The 27,475-nt window shown below is 34.1% G+C and overlaps 1 protein-coding gene and 1 long non-coding RNA gene across 6 annotated transcripts in view; both read right to left on the reverse strand.

Moving 5' to 3' along the window:
* LOC140435248 (uncharacterized) overlaps window positions 1-27,475 on the reverse strand; it is a 202,833-nt gene that overhangs the window by 121,134 nt on the left and 54,224 nt on the right. The window lies entirely within an intron of this gene.
* Window positions 68-27,317, reverse strand: LOC140435241 (uncharacterized). Of its 5 annotated transcripts, XM_072524047.1 has the most exons (8): window positions 27,098-27,283; window positions 26,387-26,578; window positions 25,299-25,464; window positions 24,371-24,518; window positions 23,386-23,629; window positions 21,139-21,241; window positions 1,908-2,206; window positions 68-386 (listed from the first exon to the last, which is right to left on the reverse strand). In XM_072524047.1, exons 2-8 carry the CDS (start codon window positions 26,555-26,557, stop codon window positions 129-131), a joined length of 1,389 nt encoding a protein of 462 aa, XP_072380148.1. In that variant the 5' UTR covers window positions 26,558-26,578; window positions 27,098-27,283; the 3' UTR covers window positions 68-128. The 5 variants fall into 5 exon arrangements, with proteins under 5 accessions (XP_072380148.1, XP_072380145.1, XP_072380146.1 ...); XM_072524044.1 differs by lacking the exons at window positions 68-386; window positions 1,908-2,206 and adding an exon at window positions 2,941-7,921 and having other exon boundaries at window positions 27,225-27,317; XM_072524045.1 differs by lacking the exons at window positions 68-386; window positions 1,908-2,206 and adding an exon at window positions 2,941-7,921 and having other exon boundaries at window positions 26,387-26,589; window positions 27,225-27,296.

Raw genomic sequence — 27,475 nt, forward strand, 5'->3', positions numbered from 1 at the left:
ATAACCCTGCGTCGTTGATGTGGTATAAGTGTTTTAAATAATAATAAAAAAAAATAAATCAACCAAAAACGTACATAAATATTACTTTATTCATTTATAATTTCAGTTAACATTAACACAGCATTAGTTTAACTACTCTTCGAGTACGGTTTATTTGATGAAGACGGTAATAACGGATCCAGATTGGTGGCTCCTCCGATAGCTTGGGTCTTGTGGTATTCTTGAAAGCAGGGTACTATACAAAGATTGGTTTGGCATTCAGGACAGTGGTACTCTGTTTTTCTTCTGATTATTCTTCCGTGTTTATCGACGGTGTTCCAACAGAAATTGCAACCTAAAGCGGGTCCCAGTCGTACTACGGGACAGTGGCTGGACCTCGTACTACTCTAAAATGTAATAAATACACTTTATTATAAAATTTACACATTATACGATGATGTATTATATATATATATATACAAACAACACAGTTTATTGGGGCTGCAGTCAGTAGGTTTGGCGGGGATGTTATAGAAACACTCTTTTGACTTTTGGTCGAGCTTTCGGAATTCTTTTATTCCTTCTTCAAGATACTGTAATTAGAAGAAAGTGTAAATATTTACAACATATCTCAAATTGTCATTACAACTTACTAGTCGTTGAGATTATTTGTGTAAAGCTACGACACTCAACATTAAAAACACACATATAAAATATAACATGTAAAATAATGGACAAAATACATTTTAAAATTTAGTTGGAAAGTTAAAATTCTATTCGTGACATCTTTTAATGGTGTGTTTTGACTGATCCATAGAGAACAGAAAAAAAACAAAATAGTGTGATTAAAAGGTTATTATGAGTTCTTGCTATTATATTAATGGAAGTAGTATATTAAACCTGTCTTGATAGTATGCAACATGTTTTGTATGCAGGTGTATTATGGTGTGTATATGTAAAAGTAAATCTTTATATTATTTTTGATGTTTTGTCAGTAAGTAAGACAGGTTTAATATACTACTTCCATTAATATAATAGCAAGAACTCCTAATTACCTTTTAATCACACTATTTTTTTTTCTGTTCTCTATGGATCAGTCAAAACACACCATTAAAAGATGTCACGAATAGAATTTTAACTTTCCAACTAAATTTTAAAATGTATTTTGTCCATTATTTTACATGTTATATTTTATATGTGTGTTTTTAATGTTGAGTGTCGTAGCTTTACACAAATAATCTCAACGACTAGTAAGTTGTAATGACAATTTGAGATATGTTGTAAATATTTACACTTTCTTCTAATTACAGTGTCTTGAAGAAGGAATAAAAGAATTCCGAAAGCTCGACCAAAAGTCAAAAGAGTGTTTCTATAACATCCTGGCCAAACCTACTGACTGCAGCCCTAATAAACTGTGTTGTTTGTTTATATCTACAGTCAATAATATCCAGTATTTCTTATAATATATATATATATATATATATATATATATATATATATATATATATATATATAATATATATATATATATATATAATATATATATATATATATATATATATATATATATATATATATATATATATATATATATTATATTTGTTTAAATCGGTTTTGACCGTACTGTGAGAAATAGTAAAAAATCATCAATTCGGTAATATTTTTTCTGTATTTGTTCTATATCTTTCAATATTGTGTAATGATTTTATGACTTTTTCAGGAGAAAATTGCAAATTTATTGGAATGATTAGATGCTAACAAAGGCTGAATACGTCGTTACTTACAACTATTATAAGAGTAGAAATTTATTTTTTTTATTTTGTTACTGCAGGGAATCATTAGTAGATGCGTTAAATTAAACATAATTTTTAATCAGTTTTCCCTTCAATATTTAGGATATATGTATTATTATTAGGAAATATACTTACCTCTGCTGATTTGCTTGGCAAAAGTGGATGCGAATGTTGTTTAACGAGTACGTGATCAGGAACGTGTAGCAGATTATCTGGCGAAGGTGAGATACAAGGGATTGGCTCTGAGCATTGTCTTTCTATTCTAACGGGTGGTATACTCAGGTACGGAGATAAACCTACTGCTTCTAAATCTGCCTCAGTGCACAGATCTGGTTCTCTTTTTATTCGAGATTGCCTCATTAGAAAACGGCCTCTTTTTGGACCCATGTGCTGAATCTCTTGTGGTGGAGGTGAGGATCGGGGGGAAAAACTTGCTAAAATTTATAAAATTACCTGTATGAGTTTGTTTCGATAATACATGAAGAGTTTCTTACCACATACGCACAAATATTACAGGTGTCAGTTAATATCAAATTAAACTTTTTAAATTTTATACAAAGCCATCGGAAAAAATAATTAGAATAGTTTGTACAATAAAAATTGCGTGCTTTACGATTTTTTTTCGATGGCTTCGTATTATAAATGAAGCATTTAATGATAGCCAATACAATGATAAGAGATAACGAGTAAAGTGATATTGATGATTACCAAACGCCAGTACTATACAATATTTTTTTCTAAGATCAATCACAATAATGAAAAATCATTTATTAATTAACGTCTACAAATAATCCACTACCAGTGTGAATAAACTCAAAAGATAACCAAAACTTAAGTAAAAAAATTATAAAGTTGTATTGACTATTAAAAAGAGGAAACTACTCTACCTGGGACACACCATAAAAGGGGAAAAAAATCAATTACATATATACTTTAACTTATAAGGTAAGAAAACGGGAGTGAAACAGTTTAATAATACGAAGAAGACACTTCTGGTAAAAGAATCCGTTCGTAAGTATTTATATAGGTATTAGGTACCCACGCCAGGCAGTTTTATCTCAAGATTAGTAGTTGTCTACCTGACTTACAGAGAATGGAGCTACAAAAACACATAAAATGCGTCATTTTAAATGTCAGCGCTAATTCGTTTGACAGAAACATTTAATGATAGATCAATTTCAAAATTTTTAAACATTTATTATCAAAAATCACATTGTAACATAAATAAATGATAAAATACGAAACGATTAAGTACACAAACACGCAACTCTTTCAAATAAAATATACCAATAACAGAGAATAAAGATATAAATTAGTTCTAAACACATTACTAAAAAACAAGACGTGATTAAAATATTACTATTATATTCTAGGTACAATTATCAAATAACCGAAACTTAGAAACTACTTTAAAATAATTTATGCTAAATTTGGGTTCTCTTCGATGCCCTTTTGTCACTTTAATCTATTTGTACAAATATTGATACATTTGAACAACTATAAGTTGTGATGGGGAGCATCTCCAATGTTCACCACTCCACATATCCACTGTTTATAGCGAAGGGACTGCAGTTTTAGAAAATCCTAATAATATTTGAAAATTATTAACAATATACCATATTTCCATAATTCTACATAGGATCTAAAATATAACGATATGTAGGCAATACAGGGTGTTCTCTTACAAAGAACAAAGTTGTTGGCCACATTCTATTTGTTAAATTTATCCATTTGTATCTCTCAGATGAAAGTATCAACGTCAATGTGAAAAACCAGTTCTCAACATCACTAACTCCTATTGCAAGAGTACCACAAGGTTCCACGCTAGCACCGACACTATACACCATTATACAATAACGATTTCTACAACACTAGATGGGCTACTACAGCGACACTACTTTACACAGACAACACTTCTTCTCGTACTACCTTGGTATATTGTTCAACAGAACATGTACTGGAGACCTGATGTGAGACCAACCCTAGATAGGCTACGAAGAAAAGTTACTCTCTCAATGTTCTCTAAGTATAACTCGGATAGAAGCAAACTAAAACATGTATTCTATACTCAGTCACGACCTCAAACTCAGCTGCTATCTTTAAAAAGAAGTGTTAATTCTGCGTCAAGCAAATTACAAACGACAAGACTTCCTCTCCGTCGAAATATATCAACTATGAAACATCCCAACCATACATGAAAGATTTTCCTCTCTGAGCAGGAATTATACCCTAACAACAGTTCGTGGTCAAATCATTTAAAAAAGAATCTAAAAATTCCTTACTCATCTTTCGGCAATGTATTCGTCAGATATACTAAAAAGTAATTGTTCATCTTTACACGGAATTGCTCAGACCTACCAGCACTGAAATGCCTGACAAATACACAGACACCTCCTGGATAAAACTCAATTTTTTTACCGTCACTAGTTAAATGGGTAGGAAGAGATAAGTTTTTACGGGGTTTCCTATCATATTGCACAACTTTTGCTCGATCAAGATATCAACAAATATAGCAAAACATATAAAAAAGAAAGGAATAACACCAGCTTTCAGAACAAACAACAACTTAAGCACATATATTAAGAATAGTAAGAGCCAAAAAAAGCACTTACACAATCGTGTATACAAATTGAAATGTCGCAACTGCCTAAAAACTTACATCGGTCAAACCGGTAGAAATTTTAACAAACGTATAGCAAAACACAAAAGGGTTTTCAATACTAGAAAAACAGATTCTATTACACACTGCGCCTTTTAAATCCTTTATATTCAAAATCCAGGCTTAATTCTAACCTTATTAGAATCTATGGAAATTAATAAATAAAAAAATATAGATATAATCCTGAATGACCAACTCGAGACGAACCGCTATCCCCTCCTCAACTTATTCAGCTAAATACTATACTGTGAATGCATAGTAAAAATACATCACTTGAGAAAGACACTCTGCCATAAAAGTTTTCAGTTATTAAATTAGTTTGAGAGAAAACTGGTGGAATAAATGGTATCAATGGAAAAGTGTATATAATTATGAATGTAACCCAAATGTCAGCAGTGGTGGACAGAGAAGCAAGCGAGAAGCTTGAACAGAAAATGGTTTAACTGAGTAAGACAAAAATAGATTAACAGAAATTGTATTTAGAAAGTGTCATAAAATTATCAAAAACGTCGTCGAAGAAGAGTTGAAAGCATCTGTATATGGTTCAATAATTTTTTGGCGCATTTCCGATACTTTTAATCCTTTTACGAAATTTTTACAACGCTTTTTGATCGGCAACACTTTTAAATAGCTGATTGTGTTTGGCATTAGGGGTCAAATGTCAAAGTCACCTCAGGTATCTACTTATATTAACATATAACGATTAATATTATAAAAGCTACTATTAAAGTCACTCATTTTCTGGGTTGGACCCTATCGAATTTGAGTACGTGGCACTATCCATTCCATTGTTTGAAGATGAATGTGGTATTCCTTTTATCGAGAGAAAGAAACAACTAGATTTAGATTTGATTGAAGCTTTTTCAAGGCTTGTGTCTCGGATCGGATAAAGTTTCGGAGAAATTTTGAAGGAAACTTTAAAATGGATTCTTTAGTTTGTTAAATAATTATCAGAATTAGAATAACAGAAAGCATTAGCATTAGAATTTGAGTAGCAGTGGCGCAAATATAGTGGTAGCTTTGTGATTTTCCTGTGTTTATTCGAGTTTTTGATTTCTATCTTAGATTGGGCTGTACATTGAATGAGTAAATAGGGGACCCGGTATTGAAAATATCGACATCTGTGACATTAAATGTTTGTCCAAAGAAATGGATAGAGCCACAAAAAAAATGAAAAACTTGTTTTTCTAAGAATTTGAGAAATAGAAGATGCCCAATAGTGTTGGAGTTGCAGTAATACAATGTGTAGGCCAGTTAATATACTGGAATATAATGGAATTGAAACAGTACAGTGTATAGACGAGTGCGTGCGGTAGTAAAGAGATCTGGAAACTCAGGCGGTTGATATACTGGAATAGGTTTCGATAAAGACTCCAGATGGAGGTCGAAGGCTAGACGTACCCAAATCGCAAAACTGAGTGAGTATACTACATAAATACTAGGAACTAAACATTGTATCATTCGCTTTTATATAAACAAGCAGCTGCAACAAATATTTTAGCTGTTAATAACTTAATAAATATTGCAACGTAGCCGGACCTGTAGCGTAGAGATACCTCTAACGTTCTACATGAGTCATCGATTGTAACGACGATTAAAAATCAAAAAAAAATCGACGGTTTTCCTGAGTTTCTCGAAGTAGAAAAACTCGAGAAATAAATAAATACTGTAAACAATTTTAGTTACAATTGGTGTCAGGGTTTCTTCCCCAGATGATAAGATAACCCCAGATGATAAGATAACCTACTTCGCCACAATTTCAACATCAAGGCTCACGTTTATTTGATGTTTCTTTCGAAATTGTCTTAATGTCACTGTGTAACATTCGTACTTGTCACGAATTATTTTTCGAAACATGTTTTCGAGATGTTCATCGATCTAGTCGTCTTCTATCCCAATGCTTAGAACTCGACGGTCCCGTGAATTCTCACTAGCGGTCTCGTTTTCCAAAGCTCTCAAACCATTAACCAACTTTTCTACTTCTATTTCTTTTCTAATTTTGATAAACACTTCTGGATCAGCTAACGGCACCTTACGAGCAACATCTGCCTGAAGTTCAGTTGGGCTTTGTATACATGTTGCAGATGGGCAACCTTTCTCTGGGCCTTTATGAATCAGTCATAAAATTGTCATCGCAATAGCTTTAAATTGTGTGAGATTAATGAACTAAGAAGAATTTTCATTAAATGGTGGTAATTCCATCAATCTCATATGATATGTCGTTTCCTCTTCTTTTCATTCTTCTTTCACTATGGGATCTGGATTTACTATCGTTGGGATTTCATTCATTATATTTTCCTTTCTAAAGCACGTAACGTTGTAAACACCACGTTTTTATTTATTGTTTTCAAATAATTAACAGTTGATTCATTTAAAGGTACTTTTTTTCAAACTTTCTTGATGGGCTTTCATGGAACAACTGGAATTTTCATCTTTCTCTACAATCTCGCGCAACTGCTTCAAGGTAAAATGTATTAGCAATATCCTCAACCGAACCCAAGCGTGTTTTAGTAGTTTATTAATCCCTAATAAGTCCAATTTCCTTGCTATAAAGCTTCAACAATTTAATTTGTCGCTTATAAATCATTTAAACGATAAATCCCACTTCTGGCACCAATTGTAGACACTTTAAACCTTCTGCATTAGTGGCAGATTGTCACGGCGTTAGGGAAATGCCGCGGAAGAAGACTAAACTAAATTAATAAATTGGTGCTACAGGTCCGGCTTCGCCACAATATTATACTTATTATTTTTTAGTAATGTGGATAAAATACATACATACACAAGAGCGGGAACTATACATACTCGAAACATTAATCATTCTAATATTGCGAAATAATACACTAAACATAAAACAATTAGTATGAAACATATTGGTTATTAATCACAGACTACATTGGATCAAGATTGAGACTTTGAAAATTTATAGTTTCTGGAGGATTTTCACTGTCGAAGTATTTGGATCTTTGTGAAACTTCCTTAAAGTCTACATGCTTGCCGTCGAACACTGCACTGCTAATGATAGCAATCGGGTTAACAGTACACGTGTCTGGCTCACTGGTAACAATATTTTGATCCTTCGGTTTCTCATCACGCTCACTCTGGCTCTGCACCTGCGCCTGGTGTCGATTCTTGATGCTAAGTCTAAAATTAGGATAACCTCTCTTCTTATATTCGAGCCACAAAGTCCTGTTATTCACTCCGTACATCCTCGCCGCCTTGCAAAATCCTATGCCGCCGAATCTCACAGCTTCTAGGGCCCTAAGGAAGTTCTCATCTCCTTGAGGATTCAAACTTCGTTTTTTCTTAAGATTGAGAAATGGTTCGTTCACAGTTGTATTAGAATGTAGAAGGATATTGTTATTTGGTGGGGAGGTGGGGTGAGATTCGCTATTGTGGGTGAATTGTGTGCCAACGTTATTCGATATTACTGCGGAGGTTGATGAAAAATGCGTGAAGCCAGATTGATCCAAAACATTCCACTGAATGCCTGCAAGGATAAGGAGAAGTTAGCATCATCATATGCGACTTTAACTATAATGTTGTTACTACGTAAAGTATTGTTATTTATATTTTGATCTCCTATATTGTATTTTATTATTAGAGATACAAATCGACGGTCCAGATGACGCGAATACCTACTACACTTGAGTACAACAAGTGTAGTGCGCAATCCGCGCCTTTTGAACACGTCTACCAGTTAATACTGATGTCAGAATTGAATTTGACGAATACAATAATACGAATTTGATATATTTTTCTGTATAATAAATTAAGAGGATTTCTAAGATTTTTGAGAGTAAATTCTCGGTGGTGCATTCAAATAGTTAGTATGTTTATTATGATTGTAAGGTGAAACTATCTCGGTACTGTTGCGAAGATTATTATTTTTTACACTGACAAACATATCGTTTCACACAGTTGCTTATAATGAACGTGTTCTCGACAAAATTGAAAAACCGTGCCAACTGAAAATTGTTCCTTATAAACGATTTCCGGTCACATAAATTCATCTTAAGTTGGTGAATTAGGCATATGAAGGGCGTACTTTTATTATCAAAGTAACAATGGGTAGTGGAGTATAATCGTCGTTTTATATCGACTGAAGATGAACCAAGTGAAGGATTTTACACCAAAACCTCAGTGCCAAAAGCTTTGCGTAACTGATTTCTTCAGCAATATTTTTCGCTGATATTTTTACGACGGATTAAAACTCTATTCTTCGTATTGATCACATACGTCATTGAGCGTTTTTCCGTTGATGTTCATCAGCCGTTTTCCATATATTCCTACTACTGCTTTGGCCTACTATTAAGGTATGGTCTGTGGTCCACTTTAATAAAAATGGGCACACTAATGAACCTGGTGACACTTATTAAAAATCTGTACCAGTCCAATATAGCAACAGTACGACTAGATCAGAAGTTCTCAAACCAATTCAAGACCGAGAGAGGTGTTAGACAAGGATGCGTGTTATCACCTAACGTATTCAACATTTATGGTGAACATGTCATGAGGATGGCTTTAGATGGATGGGCCGGTGGAGTAACAGTGGCTGGTGGGAATTTTCTACCAATTAAAGATCTGCTGATGGCACTACACTTATAGCAGCAAATGAGCAAGAAATGTTTAATCTCCTGAGTAGAGTTGAGCACGAAAGCAATAAAGTTTGTCTGAAAAACAATAAAGGTCTCCTAGTAATGACTACTTGTCATTTTTCTCTCGTTAGAAATTTCTTAGAAAATTAAACGGATCCATCTTTTTAGTTATTTGCGCTGCAAGAATGAAATCTTTTAAAACATAAATGAAGGGGTAGTTGTTGTCTCGTTGGAGCTGAAATGTATTGTTCGGAGTTATGATACGGCCTAATAGCCAAATCATATTCTAATGGAACGATCTTTTCACCAATGTTCATTTTTGTATGCGTGTGGATAAAAGTTGACTATAGTAAAAAGTATCACTTTGTATAGCTGTGAGGTATGGCCACTGAAAGAAAGAACACTGGCAACGCTGAAAGCGACGGAAATGGATTTTTGGAGAAGAGCTGCAGGAAGATCTAGAAGAGAAAGGATCACCAACGAACGCATTAGAGAAATAATGGGAATCAAACGAACAATCACAGATGACCTAACAACAAAACAACTTATCTGGTTCGGACACATTAAAAGAATGGATGAACAACGAATACCATTAAAATGACAACCAGAAAGAAAGGGAAAACGAGGTAGACCGAGAAAAAGTTGGAGCGAAGGAATAAATAAAGAACTGAGAGAGAGGGCCATAGAAGAAGACCTATTGAACAACCGGACTAAGTGGCGATTGGAAGTCGGAAAACTGCGGAGAACGTTATAAACTGACAAGTAGTAGTAGTAGTAGTAGTAGTAGTAGTAGTAGTAGTGGATAAAAGTTGAGGCTATCACCTCAACTAGGACATCAATGAAATTGGGAAGCCACAGAAACCCACTCTCTCCGGATCATTTGGGCTATTGAATGACGCATAAGGAGTACGTTCGTAGACATTGAAATGGGTTACGGATGATTGTTTCTCCACAGAGTATAACAGGAGTTTATCTGGGATCCTTTGGCGTAGATTTCTGAATATTATAGCCTGGTTTTTTGTGTAATTGAAAAAAATTCTCAATTTTTAATACCATGCTTCAATCTGTTGATTTGGCGAGGTGTATAATCGAATTCTGCTGACATCCTTCGAGAGCATCGTTCTCCGTTCCTTTATGGGTTATCATCCACATAATATATATTTTCCAAGTCTTCGGTGTATCAGTATAGGCAAATGCCTTAATGGAGCCGGTTTTCTTTGGTACTTTCTTATAGAAATAGTTGTACCTATCTTCCTAAGCTTTTCAATCCTTACCATTTCATTGTAGTTTTAATGATAATTGCAAAGTCGATATTTAGTCGTTCAAATATTTTGTTTTTTGACAAACCCTGGATTTTTCATAAATTCATAATCACTAAACGATTTAACATTTATCGTCGTCGTATTACCGTCCCATTCCGAAGATTATTGAGAGTATCATTAAGAATCTTGAAAATAACGTCTTAAGAGACCAAATAATCACAAAAGAACAAAAACAATACATAATACTGTAGTAAGTAGTAAAGTACTAGGGTCTATGGCAGTAATGTAAGACCACTGGTGCATCAAAGGCGGATAAGATGATCAGACCTACAGAAAAGGATTTCTAGGGGAGATGGACATAAAGATCTAGAAGGGCAAAAATAATCAGAAAAAGCGTGAGCCAAATATGGGAAATTAAAGAAAAACTGAGAGGAGACATCAAAAAAAGATAGCTGCTGTGTTATAGTTACATAGAACGCCTGGATGGAAGTAAAATCACAAAAACAAGTTCTGTAATGGAAAACAGTATAAACAAAAAGACTAGAAAGGTCTTATGAAAGGTCTTGAAGGAGATGGAGGGAAGGAATTGATGAAGAGATGGGGAAAAGGTCTAATGGAATGATCGATCAAGGTAGATTGGAAATCGACCGAATCGATCTAAGAATTCTATAAATCTATATATAATAATACATAATGAAACTTGAGTTACACCTGACTTAAAAGATCAATCCAGGCAGTGGTTGAAAGCTAGTGATTCTGTATCTTTTTTGTACAAAAGACAGTTGCATAGGCTAGAAAGGTTATGGCTACTGTCTTGGTAGAAGATTGGAGAAGGAATAAAAAGTAGATAAGTTAAAAGAAAGAAAACTGCAATATTTGGAGAAAGTAATATGTGGTAACAGATACAGCATACCACTTATCATGCATAGAAAATAGCAAGAAGAATTTTTGGAAGAAAACTTATACTCTGGTTCAGATATTTGAGGGAGTATTAAAAATTATATTTCTTGAATATCCTGATGCAGCTGATGTTTTGTTGATCAGGTTTTTTAATTTTTTTGCAGGATAGTATTGAAGAGGTGTATTCCCAGTGTATTTTGATATTTTCGTCAGACAATTTCTATTTATTTAAACTGTACTATGTGTTCGACAGTTTTGTTGTTGAACACAGGTTCGCGTCTTATTGGCTCATATTATTTTCATTACTTATTTGACAAAATTTGTAAAATGTTCCTAAAGATCGTCCTCAAAGCACATCCTGCTGACATTTTTGGTTTTGTAATAACATTAACCCAAAGGACGACTACAATAGACAGTAAATATTGAGAAAAAGAAATAGTATAATAAACAGGCAAAATAAAGATAACATTTTCACTTTTAGGCCGAGATATTTGCACCTTACATTTTCTTCGTAAAATTAACTATTCTAACAAACCATAATCCCTTCGGGGATTCGCCTATGGGGTATGCGTTGATGTAATAGCCACCTTCGACTTCAGAATGTAAAATGGTTGACGTTAATGGGCTTATGTGATCCAAGATATGGTTTTGTCTATAGACACACTGAGATAAATTCAAAAAATATTAGTTAGTTAGTTTTAAGATTTTTCGTGGTTTAACCTTCAATAAATGCACACATCTTTTCCATATTTATAATTTTCTTGTGAAAAACCGTATACAAATAATTGGCGCCCCACCACGTTGGACGCCAATTATATAACATGAACTTAGTTATTCTCAGTGATTTTAGGGTTTTTACAAGAAAATTATAAACATGGATAAAAATATGATTTAAGGTTAAATCAAGACAAAATCTTAAAAGTAAGTAACTAATTAGTAGTAAAGTATTTTATCTCACTCTGTGTATTAGATAACAAAAGCTTCTTGGATAACATATAAACAGAAAGCAGATAAACACATTATCCCACTTAACATTCTCCTAACTCACAGGGGGCGATATTCGTAAAGGCTCACACTCAAGGGTACGGTTTGTTACATTATATTTTATATAAATCCTCGTAATTTTTTGAAACAGAAAAATTCCAAAAATTAAAATCCAAAATTTTTGAATATAAAATAATTCACACGCTTCTTCACACAATGTTTGATAATTTTTTTTTATATTTGCTATCCAGATTACACTGGTACTGTTTTTAGCTTGTAATTGAATTACTGCGTTACGACTTTGGAATGTTTTGGAAATTCTGTTAGTAGCTGATACGGTGTGAAAGAAAAATGAAATGTTAGAAGAGAAAGAAAAGTAATGTTAGTTACAATGAATCCAATTAGTATGTACAAGTTTTTACAAGGCATATTTTGAAAGTAAGATTCTTTTAAAATAAAAATCAAAGAATTATTGATGTCATAACAATTTTATATTTATTTGCAAGGGTGCTGTTATACCACGTGTCTCGAAGCAGAATTCTCTCTTTTATCTTCCTACTGGGTACGGTTACGGGGAACCATAAAATATAACAAGAAATAATACTACACTTGAACTACACTCGCGATCATAACATCCGGGTCACCTTGAAAATTTCAAGTTTCTTAAATATTTTTGCCTCTAGTGCAGTAATAACCTTTTTTTAGGCTAACGTATTTTTTATTTGTCATCAATGTTTGCTTTGAAAGAAAAAAAAAACGGTTTTTTATTGTTTTTGTTGAAAAAGCAGAAAACAAACCAAATTGTTGATAAAACAGACATACGAAAAAAATGGAAAATACAGAACATGGTAAAATATCAGTGAAATTTCAATGACTAATATCGTGTATTGCCTCCACTTGATCTAATAACCTCTTGCAGACGACGAGGCGTACTCTCAATTTTTCTCCGGATTACATGTTGTGGTATGTTATTCCACTCTCTCATTAACAGATTCTTAAGCTCCTGTGCGTTATTAGGAGGAGATTTTAGGGGTTGAATACGTTTTTTCAAATCGTCCCAGAGATGTTCGACGGGATTCAGGTCCGGAGACCTAGCTGGCCAGGATAACTTCGTAATTCCAACCTCGTCCAAGTATTGCATACTGATCGTGGCAACGTGCGTTCGCGCGTTTTTCTGCATAAAAACGACGTCTTCCCAAGCCCTGCCATGGTATGCATAACAACATGTTCTTCCAGAATCTCCGTAATGTCCCCTCGTGCAGTTAAGGACCCATTTTCGATGAAGGGTAGTTCTGTGCGGAAGTCGGAAGATACACCTCCCCAAGCCATGACCGAGTCTCCACCAAATGGCATTCTTGGAGCAATGCAAGCTTGTGAAAATCATTCACCGGTTCTCCTCCAAACTCTTATAATTCCATCGGATACAGTTAGGCAGAAACGGGATTCATCTGAGCATAACTCTTTGCTCCAATCGTGAATTCCCCAATGCACGTATTATCGAGCAAAAGCTAGTCGTGCAACTCGATGCGCCAGGCGAAGTGGCGGTCCTGTAGCCATAACCCGAGAAGATAGTCCAAAATAACTGTCTTCTCCTGACTGTTGAGGTCCGGTTACGCAAAGCCTGAAACAAAAGGAAACGGTCATCTAGTGCCTTGGTCGTTTTTATTCGTCCAGATCCAGGTCGCCTGGTTAGCAAACTTGCCTCCTGAAAGCGTTGAAGAACTCGTTGAACCGTAGAAAGGCTTACGCCAACAGTTCTTGCGACTTGCCGTTGAGTGTGACCGTCTTTCATAAGCGCAACACTTTGTGCCGTTTCAACAACTCAAAGGCATTTTTGTCAAAAAATAAACACTAATAATGGCACCAATAAACACTAATGGTGGCAATAATAAACGTTTGTTCGTTGCATTTGAACAGAAAGTCGAAGTACAAACGAGACATTTAAAACAAGCGGAGTCACAAGTAGCGTTCATTTTGGGAAGTGTACACTTTACCGCGAAATCGGCACTATTGGAATTCTTTGTTACAAAGGAAACCGCAACAATTCTCAGAAACATGCATTGGTTTGTATTTTGTGTTATTATTATTTACAATAAAGCTAGTTAAAAATGAAATATCGGTGAAAATATCGGTGATTTTCAAGGTGACCCGGATTTTATGATCGCGAGTGTATGTTAACGCAATATCTAAAATTGCTATATCCTTATATAACGTTTGTCATACGAATTATATTAAAAAAAACATATTTCAATAAGTAGGGAAATTTTTGTAATAGAAAGTATGTCTGAAATTATCGATAGAATTTGCTTCTGGTTTTCAAATTTTTTGTGAAAATAGAAGTAACAATTTTTTGTTTCATTTCATTCAATTTCATCCTTTCGTCCAAAGCGAGTGATAATTAAGAAATATATAATGAGAATACGTCTTTGTTTGGCTAACAAAACTTAAACATCTTATCTATTGGATGACCAGTAACACTAACAACCTTAATGTATTCTACAAGCAGTTTTTTGATCTCATTCTTATACAAGTCTGTCACCTTATTAGATAGCTCATGCAATACAGCCACCTTGACTTCATCCTGGTCAGGTGGTTCTTCTCCCTTCTTGATTTTAGCTAGATTACCTACATATATCTATATACATCTGCTACCCTGTGCTTATATAATCGTTCCACCTCTTTTGGGGATCGCTTAAGATGCAATTTTTTTACTAATAACTTATCTCGAACAATTCACACCCTATTCATTCTTCTAATCTGTTAATTTGTTTATTTAGGTTTTCTTCTTCTTCTTCCTCTTTATTAGCAATTCTGCTTGTTCATTGGCGGATAAATACCTCTATGGAAGGTCGCTCTATCTTTTGCGCGATCGTCCCATACTTCTTTTGCGATTGGTGACTTATCTCTTGCTATTTTGACGACACGGTCTCCTCCATTCTGCTTATGTGGTTATTCCATTCTTTTTTTCTATTTTGTGTCCATTCATTTATACACCGTACACAGCGTATTTCCTGTAATTCTTCTCAATACTCTCATCTCTGCCATTTCCAGTAGCCTTTGCGTTGTAGCTGTGTCGGGTCTTGTTTCTGAGTCAATGTCATTATTGTTCTTAATTATTGACTTGATCTCAGTATTAATGTGTCTGTTTCGGCATATAGTGTTATTAAGGCATCTTGTTAGTCTATTTGCTTTTTGATCTCTACTTCTTTGTCCAGGTCTCCAGGTTGGTTCTTTGCTGACTATTACTGTTTTAGTGAAATGAGATCGTCATAATAAATTCTTTTGCTCTTATGTTAAATCTGTGGACCAGTTTTTGCAGACTATCTTCATTTTGGGCTATCAATATTGCGTCGTCTGCTTAACAGAGTATTTTTATTTCTTTATTTTCCATTCTGTATCATCTTCCTTTGTTAACACTTTTGATGATTTCATCCATGATTAAATTATGAGCATGGGGCTCCATGAGCCCCCTTGTCTTATTCCGCTGCCTATTTCTGTAGGTTCTGTAAGTTGTCCATCTATTATGACTTTCATTTTGTTGTTTTGGTAGATGTTTTCGATAGTTTTTATAATATTTAAGGGAACTTCTCTATTATACAGAAGATGGATTACATCTTTGAGTCTTACTCTGTCAAACGATTTCTTTAGGTCAATCAGACACAGAAATGCTGGTCTATTATAGTCTAGTGATTTCTCAGTAATTTGCTTTAACGAATATCACATCTGTACACGATCTTTCACTACGAAAACCATGTTGTTCATCTGCTAAATTTTTCCTCTGATTTATTAGTTCTTGTAAAGTTTTAGGGTAGTTTATACCGCTGTAGTTTTCTGGCTGTTTTTATCTCCTTTTTTGAATAGTAGAATTAGTTCGCTCGTTCCCTATTCTTCCGGTATTTTATAATTTTATTAATTAATGTTGTTAATTGTTCTGTCATTAAAATCTTTTCAGGCCATAATAATGAAAAAACTCATCCGATATAACAAAAAGTATATTGAAATGACATGGCGCAGAAATATGGATTATGACAGAAAAAACTTATTAGTACTTTTGAAGAAAAGATATTGAGAAGGATATTGGGACCTATTTGCGACAATTGTATATGGAGAATAAGGTTCAACCACGAGTTATTTCGACATTAGATTAGATTATTTCAAATAATCCTCTATAGCAAATTATGCAAAAATACAAAGATTTTGATGGGTAGGTCATCTTATAAAAATGGATAATAACACCTAGTAGAACGCTTAGTGGAAGTGTGGTGAGATGTAGGCCAGTAGGAAGACCAAGGAAGATGTGGGAAAACGAAGTGAGAACCGATGCGAAGAGGGGGAGAGAGAGAAAGATACTGAAATGATGGCATGTCCTGAAGTAAAATGTTCCAGATGCAAACTGAGCCTTCCCTCTCTTTCTCTCTCTCTCTCTCTCTCTCTCTCTGTGTCTCTGACCCTCTCGAGAGTTCTTAGTCTCACCTCTCCGGGTGAAAGAATTTTATTATATTGTTGCATTTTACTACACTACACTAACGGACATTTATGCTGCAACTTTTAAGAATAACGTTATAAATACGGTCCTTGATAATGAATGGCAATAAAAATAAACAAAAAAGAAGTCTATAGTGATTGTACAAAAGTAAATTTAAATCTAACTTGTTGTGTAATAACTGTTTTAATCGATGTACTCATTTAATACATTGACTTCGCATTTTAATATAATACAATGCTATATTTGTCATAATTCATACTTTTTGTTCCATTCGTATTAATGGACTGTCTTCTCAAAGAAATGAGATCTTCCAACTTTGAGCCCTTCTATCATAGCAATAAGGGACACACAACGATAACAAAAAACATACAAAAAGCTGTACTTTTAACGTTCAACAAATACAGCGCACATACAGGAAGCAACAATCACACAGGCCAACAAAAAAATCATTTGTAAACACTTTTTAAATGAATAAAAACATTCGGATGTGCATTACAGTCATCCCAATCTGGTGGTCCCAGCTGTAAATTTAATATTATACAAGTACATATTAAATAAAAGTACGTTTTAACGCATATCGAATGTATTCCTTCGTATTCTTTTAACAGCTATATAAGTGTTGGAGCACCGAACAAATTTACAGAAGGAGTAAGATCCTTTCCCATCATTACTCTGTAACTTACGCCTAGAAAAAGTAATGTGAGACGCGAAAATCGATAGGAAAGGATTCTTGTACCAAAGAAGAAGACACCAAGCAAGAAAAAGAAGAACTACACTAGATAGTACAGAGGCTGGCCAAAGCAGCGAGCAAAATGGGATTGTCCATAAAGGAATCCAAAACAAAATGTATGTAGTGGTTAGATGGCAAGTTCAGAAGTGGAGAAAAGTTAAAAGTAGAAGTAGAAGAGGGAAGACGGCAAAGCTTTACAAAACAACAATATAAACAATAGTAATATACTGCAGTGAGACATGGATCTTCTTCTTAACGTGACACATCCCTAAGGACATTGGCGGTCATCATGGCCCATTGACGAGACATGGATAATAACAAAAAATGAATAAAATTTCATAGAAATCTAGAAAAGGGACGTTCTGAGGAAGGTATACGGGGTAATCATAAGACAGTCTATGGGTAAAAAGGTCCAACAACGAGTTAAAAGAATTATACAATCAACTAAACATCATCTTCTTCTTCTTCTAATGGCGCTACAACCCTTTGTGAGTCTTGGCCTGCTTAACAATGTTCTTCCATTCTGCCCTGTCGGATACTTTCCTTCGCCACTGCCTGATGTTCATGGTTTTAAGATCTCTCTCTCTCTCTACGTCGTCTATCCATCTTTTAGGGCCATCCTCTTGTTCTGTTTCCTTGGGGCTTCCATCTCTGGACTACTTTTACAGCTCGATTATCTGGCATTCTTTCCAGGTGACCAAGCCAGTTTAGTCTTTGTGACTTTACAAATCTGACAATATCTGCGCAACTAAACATCATAGTGATGATAAAAGTGAAGAGACTTAGATTTTGAGGATACTTAAAAAGGATGCGAATACGAGAACTTCAAAACGAGTCATAACCTAGAGTATATTCTAAAAAATAGAAAAGGAAATAAGATATCAAAAAAGATATGGAAAGAATGGGGTAAGAAAGTCGGAAAGGAAACTGAATAACAGAAAGAAACGGAGGAAAATCAATGTCGAGGCCACTTAGAAAGGATGTCGCATACGAGATTCCAATAATTTTTATATGGCTTCGGCAGTTTGCTGTAAGGGTTATAAACTACAGTACATCCTAACAAAAGGAGAAAACGAAGTCCGAGAGATAGATGGAAGCAAGAAATCTAATAAGACATGGAAAGAATGGGGCTAGAAGTTCGAAAGAGGAAAATGAATAGCAGAAAGGAGTGGAGGAAAATCAATGACAGAGCCACTTAGAAAGCATACCGAGAACGAGAACTCCAAAAAGTATCAAGAAATTCATTATATCCTAAAAAATGAGAAAATAAAGTCAGAGAAATAGATGGAAGTAAGAGATCGAAAAATATATGGAAATAATGAGGCTAGAAAGTCAGAAACGAAAAATGAATAGCAGAAAGGAGTCGAGAAAAATCAACGGCGAAGCCACTTAGAAAGGATTCCGAGTACGAGAACTCCAAAAGGGTCATAAACTACATTATATCCTAAAAAAGAGAATAGGAAGTGCAAGAAATGGATCGAAGCATGAGATCGAATAAGATAATGGAAAGAATGGGGCTAAAAAGTAGAAAAGTAAAATGGATAACAGGAAGGAGTGGAGGAAAATCAATGACGAAGCCACTTAAAAAGGATTCCGAGTACAAAAACTCCAAAAAGGGTCATAAACTACAGCATATCCTAAAAAAATGAGAAAAAGAGGTCAGAGAAATGATGGAAGCAAGAGATCAAAAAAAAAATTGGGAAATAATATATAGCACATAAAGAAATTGATAAAGACCAATTGATGAACAGCAAGCAGAATGAAAAAATGAAGAAACTTTGTAAGCCATGAGCGTCCAAATCCTTTTATGTGTTGGTCCTTTATTGTTAAAACAGGATGTATGAACTATTCTTGTTATTATCTGTCTTTGATTATAGTCCAATATTTTTTAACATTAGCATACAGAAGAGAAAGAGAGAGACATGCCGAGCTAATGATAAACCCACTCTATTCAATTTCTGTCTGTAATGACTTCTGTAATAATTTCCGTAATCATTTCTTCGCCGATATTGAATAAAATAATTTTTATAAGTTTTTTCCGTGATGGAATCGATTCAGTTAAGCGAATGTAAAAAATTAGTATAAACAAATGATTCTGAGAAGCTTTCCCCATGTTCGATAAATATATTTCAGTCGTATACGTATAACCTTTGTTCTCCTCGCAGAAATTCCCTGAGATCCAATCCCTCTAAAACCCAAGTCTGCGCTTTCCACCTTAGCGCAAAAGAAGCCAAGCGAAAACTCCAAGTTGCGTGGAATGGTAATACATTAGAACACACAAACCAACCTATATATCTTGGAGTAACTCTGGACCGGTCCCTCACCTACAGACAACATTGCATAAAAACGAGAGGGAAAGTCACAACTAGGAAAAGCATACTCAGAAAGCTAACGGGAAGTAAATGGGGTGCACGTCCTGGTGTTTTAAGAACAACGGCACAGGCACTGTGTTTCTCAACTGCTGAATATGCGTGCCCCGTTTGGGGCAGATAGGATATGTATGCAGGATAGTAACGGAGTGCATGAAACCAACGCCGCTCTCAAATCTATATAAAGCAGCGGGTTTGCAGAACCCTCAACACGCAGAAGCTTTGCAGAGCACATAGAGAAAATTAAACAGATCGCGGATGAGCGGCATGCCCTATACAAAGCTCGAACACCACGAAAGCGACTAAAATCCAGGAAAAGCTTCCTTGGGACAGTGCAGGATGAACCGCCTGACTATTTTCCTCTTCCCCAGGTTCAATGGACCGGCCAGTCCCTAGACTTTAAAACGTGTAAAACTATGAATAGGATAAGAACGACGGTCGCTCCAATAAAATAAAACATGGCAAAATGGGGAAAAATAGACGAAGATGAAATGAACTATGACTGTGAAAAAACACAGAATATGGAACATCTTCTTACATGTAGAAACTGTCCTCATCGATGTACCCTCGAAGATTTGTGGCTCGCCAACAAAGATGGAACTGACGTAGCCCGATACTGGGCCGAAATTTTATGAATGAATGTCCAGACTCGATAAAGTAAAGTAAGTCCTCGTAGAAATTGTAAAACTTACACCTAAAGGATTACAGTTTTTTACTTAAATATTTTAATTTTATTATTTAAAATTTTTTTATCTACATATGGCCTCATTCAATTAATTTGTTTTATTTTTAATATCTTTATATAATCAGTATTTCATTCTTACTCCAAAACTAATACTTGACCGAAATCAATCAACCTGTAAAAGTATTTAATTAATTTTATTACGTCGCTTAAACGTAGTGCGAGCCGGCATTTTTTAATTCTCGTGGTCCTTCGAGAACTATAACTGTCAAGACTACCAGCGAGACCACCAGATTGATTCACGACATCGAGAAGTACACATCCTCAGATTATCCAGCCGTTCCTACGACACACAGATAAGGACATATTCGGTAAGTGGCTGCAATTTTTGTTTTTACTTCTAATAATCGTTAGAAAAGTGTTATTTGCTCCTAATTACTTATATCTACAATTATTTAGATTTTTAATTTCTTTATTACCCAGCTAATTTATTATTTTCTACCAAAAAAATTTGGATAACTAAAGTCACTTAAAGTTACCAAAGACGTGAATATTCATATAGTATTAAGTTTTTATTTAAATATGTAAAAATTTACAACTATTTACCAGATTCTTATGTAAATATACGGGTATTAGGAAATAATTTTTATTGTTGGCCTATGTTATAGTTCCAGCATTTCCTACATATCTACTTACCGGTTGTAGGTTGACTAGTTGTGCAAGTTCGAGACAGTTCAACTTGAGAACAGTCTAAACTTTGGGACGTATTTACAGTTACATCTTGTGGCGGCGTTACTTGCTGAAATGAAATAAATTTGATACAAAAAAGTAAGTTGAATTAAAGGAGAATCAAGGAGAGTGTACTTATTTATGTTTTATGGTAGAGCCATTTAAAAAAAGATAAAACAAGTAGTTTTATTCCAATTGGAATCAATTTTTCGAACTGTGCGACGGGCAAAAGAAGATATGAACGATCCCGCGCATAGTTCTCTACGCATAGGTGTATTTCTAGCGGGGTATGTGACCTTGAGTTGACTCTCTCGACCGGTTTTTCTCCAGCCCTTTCCATACGTCCCGACTGTCCGTCTGTGTTTACTCTTAAACAGTTACAGTTGTTTGGCGTGAAATTTTTCAGATTCATACTTGCTTGACGTAGCGATCGTTGTTTGTTCGCTGCTTATATATCGTGTTCGTGGTAATATGACCGAGAATAGGCTAGATGCTGGTGAAACGGCTAAGAAGATTGCTGTTGAGATGGTAGCAGGAACTAGAACTGTGAATGACTGGAAAACTTCCAGAAACAAAATTGAAAAATCGTGCTCATCGCAGGCTTCAACAACTGGAATAAAGAAACTAAACATTATGAAAAAATCCCCTAACAATCATATCAATGACCGTTTGTATCTTTCGTACACCTAAAAGAGAGAGCAGGGATTACCAATCTCAGAGCCTATGTTAAAAAGAAAAAGCCTTGCAGTTTAACAAAAAAATTGGAGGTGATAATGATTTCAAGACAAGTGAAGGATGGTTGGAAAGTTGGAAAATTCGGTACGGTATATGGAAGCTACAGATATGTGGTGAGAATCAGAAGTTGTCGAAGTCCTCAAAAAGACATTGCACAGCTTACTAGAAGAAGAAGAAATTAGTGGAGACCACCTTTACAATTGTGACGAAACAGGTCACAATTCTATAATGCTGCCGACCTAAACTCTGGCCTCAAAACAAGAAGACAGTGCACCAGAATTTAAGAAGAAAAAGAAAAGAGTCTGCAGCAACGCTACAGGATCTCACAAACTCCCTCTAGAATTTATCGGAACGTCAAAAAAATCTGAGGCTTTCGAAACTCTAGAGACTTTTCTTCCCTGCCAGTTTGGTACCGTCGTTAAAAGAGTGCTTGGAGGAACAGTATTCTATTCAAGGAGTGGTTTCACAATCAATTTGTATCAAAGGTTGAAAAACATTTCAAGAAAGGCAATCCTGTTGTTGGACAAAGCACTCTCTCATCCCGACCCAGAAGAACTAAAAGACGGTCAAATAAAGTGTGTTATTGCCCCCAAATGTGACATCCATTAGTCAGCCTATGGACCAAGGTGTTATAAAAACATGTCTATCGACGAAAGCTACTGACGGCGTTGATTGCTGGAATGGACGAAGGAGAAAACGTTACAGAGACTATACTTCCAACGAAGAAGGATTGCTGAACTGGTAAAGAACCTGCCGGAATGTGAAAAAATGAACGAAGACGATGTTAACAAGTGGTTGAGTGTAGACGAACAGAACGAATTAACAGACAGCGATATATTGAACATGGTATGCAAGAATGATGATAAAAACTCTGACAACGAAGGGGATGAAAGCACTGACAAAAATCCGGTCGTAATGAGCCACTCCGAAGCATTCAAGTCATTCGAGGCTCTGCTGTGCTACGTTCAAAGTCAAGAAGATACTTATGCAAGTGATGTGATGCTCTTAAAAAGGATGAGAGGCATAGTTTCAAAACAAAACGTGTACAGTGTGAAAATCAGCAGAATATAATCAACTTTTTTAAAAACTAACCGTATTCTGTAAGTGAGAACTTTGTTTCAATTACATATGTCCTTTTTAATTTAAAGTAAATTTGTGTAACTGTAATTTGTAACTTTTTGTAAATAAATTGTGTAACCTTTTGTTTTTAGTATGGAGTTTATACACATTTAATTTTTGTTTATAAGAACAGAAATACAGCTTGAAAACTCTATAATGTTTAGGTTTTTATTTTACCTTTCTTACCTATGTAATGTATGTCTTGGTATCCGGATTTTTTCATATCCGGATCGGTCGGTAGCCACATTGAACCGGATGTGACAGGTGTTACTGTATATGCTGTAGTAATTTCTTATTTTCATTGTATATAAAAATTTCAACGACAAATGGACTGAAAGTTTTATTTGTAAAAGTACTTACTGTTATAATCTGATGAGTAGGTTCCGCTTCTCTTTGATGCGTTTGATGCGACGTTGACGGCTGTATACTGGCAATGGGAATACCATTATACTTTTGTGACGTATCCGCTATACTTCTAGCTTCGTCTGGTTTTAAAACTGTTTCAAAAACGTCTGCTGTGCTCAATAAAATTTCGTTAGGAGGTACTTCTGGCGGTTCTGTCGTGATCGTGGGGTTGCATATTACATTCTTTTTTAATCGTCTCCTAAAACGAAAATGTACTCCTTTCAAAAAAAAAATCAATTTCTACCAGAACGGTAGAAATATTCGAATAAAAATTGTAAACAACTTCTCCTAAACATTAATCCCAAAAGCGGATGTCTCTTAAAGTTTCATATTGGTTCCCATATTATACAAGAGTCTGCCCTATCCCTCCCCTAGATCCTGCAAATCGCATCGTTTTTGCTGATGACACAACTTTTCTCGTTGTAGATAAGTCCACTGTATTATTTGAATTAGCAAAACGCCATCTTAACAAAATAGAATCACACACCCTAAGCAATATAAAAAAAAAGATTCGATTTCCTATCGCCAGTCACCTAAATGTTGGATAAATCCTTAAACAAGAGGAAAAAAAGACAGAGACTCCTCGTAGAATTATGCGGTAAGTTCGGCAGCACTTTTTAAGTACTTGTGGAAAAGAATTACCCAGGAACAAACAACAAAAGCAGCTTCAATTATCTGAAAACTATGGAACTGGATTCCATTACAGGTTATACTTCTGCAGATAAAACTACTGAAAAGTACTTAACAAAAGCTCCCAGCCCAAAAAGCCCAGCGAGCGAGCATGAGCAGCCAGAAAAGCCACAAACAGATCTGTCAGGTCACAGTGTAGAAAGATCTGCCAGGCCAAGCAGTCCATTTTAAATTAAAAATAAAACTTATTTACGAAAACTTGTCTGCAAGATACGATTTGACTCATCACATATACAAGAAATTTGCTTACCTTTTGGTAGAGGGTGATGATGGACTAATAGGTCGAGTCTCTTCCAAGCTCCAGTGGTCAGTGCTTTGTGAGCTCATTTCTGATCTTTCTGACGACAACTGACTTTCACATTTCACTGTTGGATTTTCCATGGGAATTTCTGTTAAACCTACAATGTTGATATTTAGAACTATTTTAATTATATCTAAAATATAGTATAAGATCCTACAAGTTTTTAAGTTAGATTTAATATGTGGCGCTTAACCAGTACGATCCTATAATATAATGTGTACATTTTTTATACACAATGTATGAAACAAGCAATCAAGTAGATACGAATGGGGCAAATACACCATGGCTTTAAAACAGCAGAAAGTTACTATATTATCGATATTCCTTGTATATAAAGCTTTATCTATTGTAAAATATGTATAATCCCTTAAAATATTCAAACCCTATTCAAAATAAATCTCAGATTATCGGAACTAAATGTTAAAGTAACAAGCACAAAGATGATAATGGACATTATCTACAAAATCATCATTAAACTGAGAATATTTTATGGATAAAAGACATGGAGACTGACATAAAACACAAAAGGAGGATAAAAATTATTTTAATGAACAGTTTTTTGGATTATCAACGAAAATGGGTTCTAAAATTTGGATTTTGGATAGAACCATCAGTTTGTTAAATCAACACTTGTTAAATGAACAATATATCTTAAAATTCACTAAGCCTCATAGACTTTAATGCATTGCTTATGTAGTAAGGATAGAAACGCTGATTGCAAAGAGCTTAAAATAGTAAAATATAGAACAAAATATAAAAAGGAATATCACAGAGAAAATAGGAGAATGAAAGGACAGCATATGCACCACAAATCTAAAGGTCCTCACATATTAGATAGGCAGCATGAGGTAAAAAAAAATTAATTGTTTTCACTTACCTTTTATTTTCAACATTTCTGCTGTCTTCAATATACAGGGTAATTGTTCTTGTGACACACTAACTTCACCATGATACATAAAATCTACTAGTACCCTTAGATCTGTAAATTTAACATCTTTGAGGATAACAATGGGATGTTTGCAAGGATTTGTAGCAAACAAAGACTGAAAATAATGTATATGTATATGAATTGAACACAGAATGCAATAAAAGTATATATTGTATTCCTAGTAGCAAAATATTGCTGAACAATGTAAAATTTATATTTCAAGCTTCAGCCGAGACCAGCACATAGATAATTTTCTCAATATAAAAGATGTTTTCCAGGTCTGTCTATAGAAATTTTCACTTCTGTCAATACTCACCCAAAGTGCAATAATATATTTTTTTGTTATATAAATGATGTATGCCTAATTTGTTTGTTTTGATGTTTAATAATCCATAAATTTGTTATTTAAGTATCTAAGAAAAAAATTATTCTTGAACTCATTGCTAGTATTTAGTCTACATTATTTTTTCATTTAAGTATGAAAGTATCATTGAAACTGTTTTAATTTTTTGACTTCTGGTTCTTTTTCTTTTCTGTTTATTCATATATTAAGGTCCATCTTAATGTATTATAGCATTTAATGGTCTAACACTTTTATATAATTATTTTTTCACATTCACATAGATTTTATAAATAAAATTTTTGGTTTTTTCTTGTTCGTTGTTAGGTTTTATATTATAAAGAAGATATCTTATTGTATTGGTTGCTATCCATAATTTTGCATTGCAAAAATTTAAATTTTGTTCATAAATAATAATCAGCTGTGTCTTTTTTATAGAAAATTTGTTTATAGACCCATACAGACTGAAAATTTCAACAAATTTCTATATAGAACCATAGGTGCCAACAGGATTATTTTCAGGGTGGTGTATCTGATTTTCAGGGGGGTGCATTTGCATCTACACATACTATTAACCAATATAAAATATAGAACTATACATGTGTAGCTATGTACTTTCTTTCAGGGCAGGGAGGTGCAATTGCACCTGCTGCTCTGAAGTTGCCCATGTATAGATGTATGAATGTACAATATTTACCTGAAAATAGGAGCTACAAGCAGACAAAACTACTTTGTGTGCTTGAAGCTGTTTGCCTTCTGCTGCTAATGTTACATCTACTAGGGATTGGCTATTTAGGAGACTAGAAAACACTGATATGAAATTTGGCTGATGATTATTCCATCTTAAACAATACTGTTGAACTGTCATTCTGCTCTTTTTGTTGAATACCTAAAAAATAACTGAAACATTGGAATACTTCATAAATGGATAATTCAAGGAAAAATATGAAGTTTACTAAACAAATATTGCTTCCTTTTACTACAAATACCAGCAAATCTAGAGAAAGGTTAATTCTTTACAGATCAAACACAGCAGCTGTTACTTTTATCAGTTTTCTCTTAATAGACCTCTTCTACTAACTTATTTCCCAAATTATCAAATTACTACAATAAGTACTGCTATGTCATATTAAACAAATATCTCTAAGTAATCAGTTAAAATGTTCTGACATCAGATCTAAATAAACTATTATTGCTGTTTATTTTTGTTAAAAAAATGTACACACCTAAAGTTGTTCTAAACATTACAACAAAATAGTACATCAATATTTATGCAAATACACAATTAATATTATAAAAATTACCTCCAAAAATCAGTACATATTTTACAGTTAAGTATATTTTGTTGAAGAAATTCATAAAGAATAATATTATATATAGTCATATAAAAATATTTTTTGTCCAGTACCTTAATGCTTAAAATCAATAATGGGTCCTTGAAAACATAAAATCACAGACAATTTTACAAGAATAATATTTTGATAAGTATATTTAACTCTGACACTAATATTGTTATCCAAAAAATAGGAAAATACCTTATTTATTATTCACTTATTATTTACAGACACAAATATTTTTAACCTCAACTTTTGACAATGACACTGACACTTGCAACAATTAATGACAGCAATACGTAATTGCGCTTTTTTCGATTTTCGAAGTAAATATTTTATAAAAAATTTTTATAAAAAAACAAAAAAAAAATAAACAAAAAATTCTGTATGATTAACAATCTTTTTTAGTTTTAAAATAACAAAAACAAATGTGTATATTTATTTGGGTAGAA

Source organism: Diabrotica undecimpunctata, chromosome 2 (assembly GCF_040954645.1).
Source record: "Diabrotica undecimpunctata isolate CICGRU chromosome 2, icDiaUnde3, whole genome shotgun sequence".
Classification (NCBI taxonomy): Eukaryota; Metazoa; Arthropoda; class Insecta; order Coleoptera; family Chrysomelidae; genus Diabrotica; species Diabrotica undecimpunctata.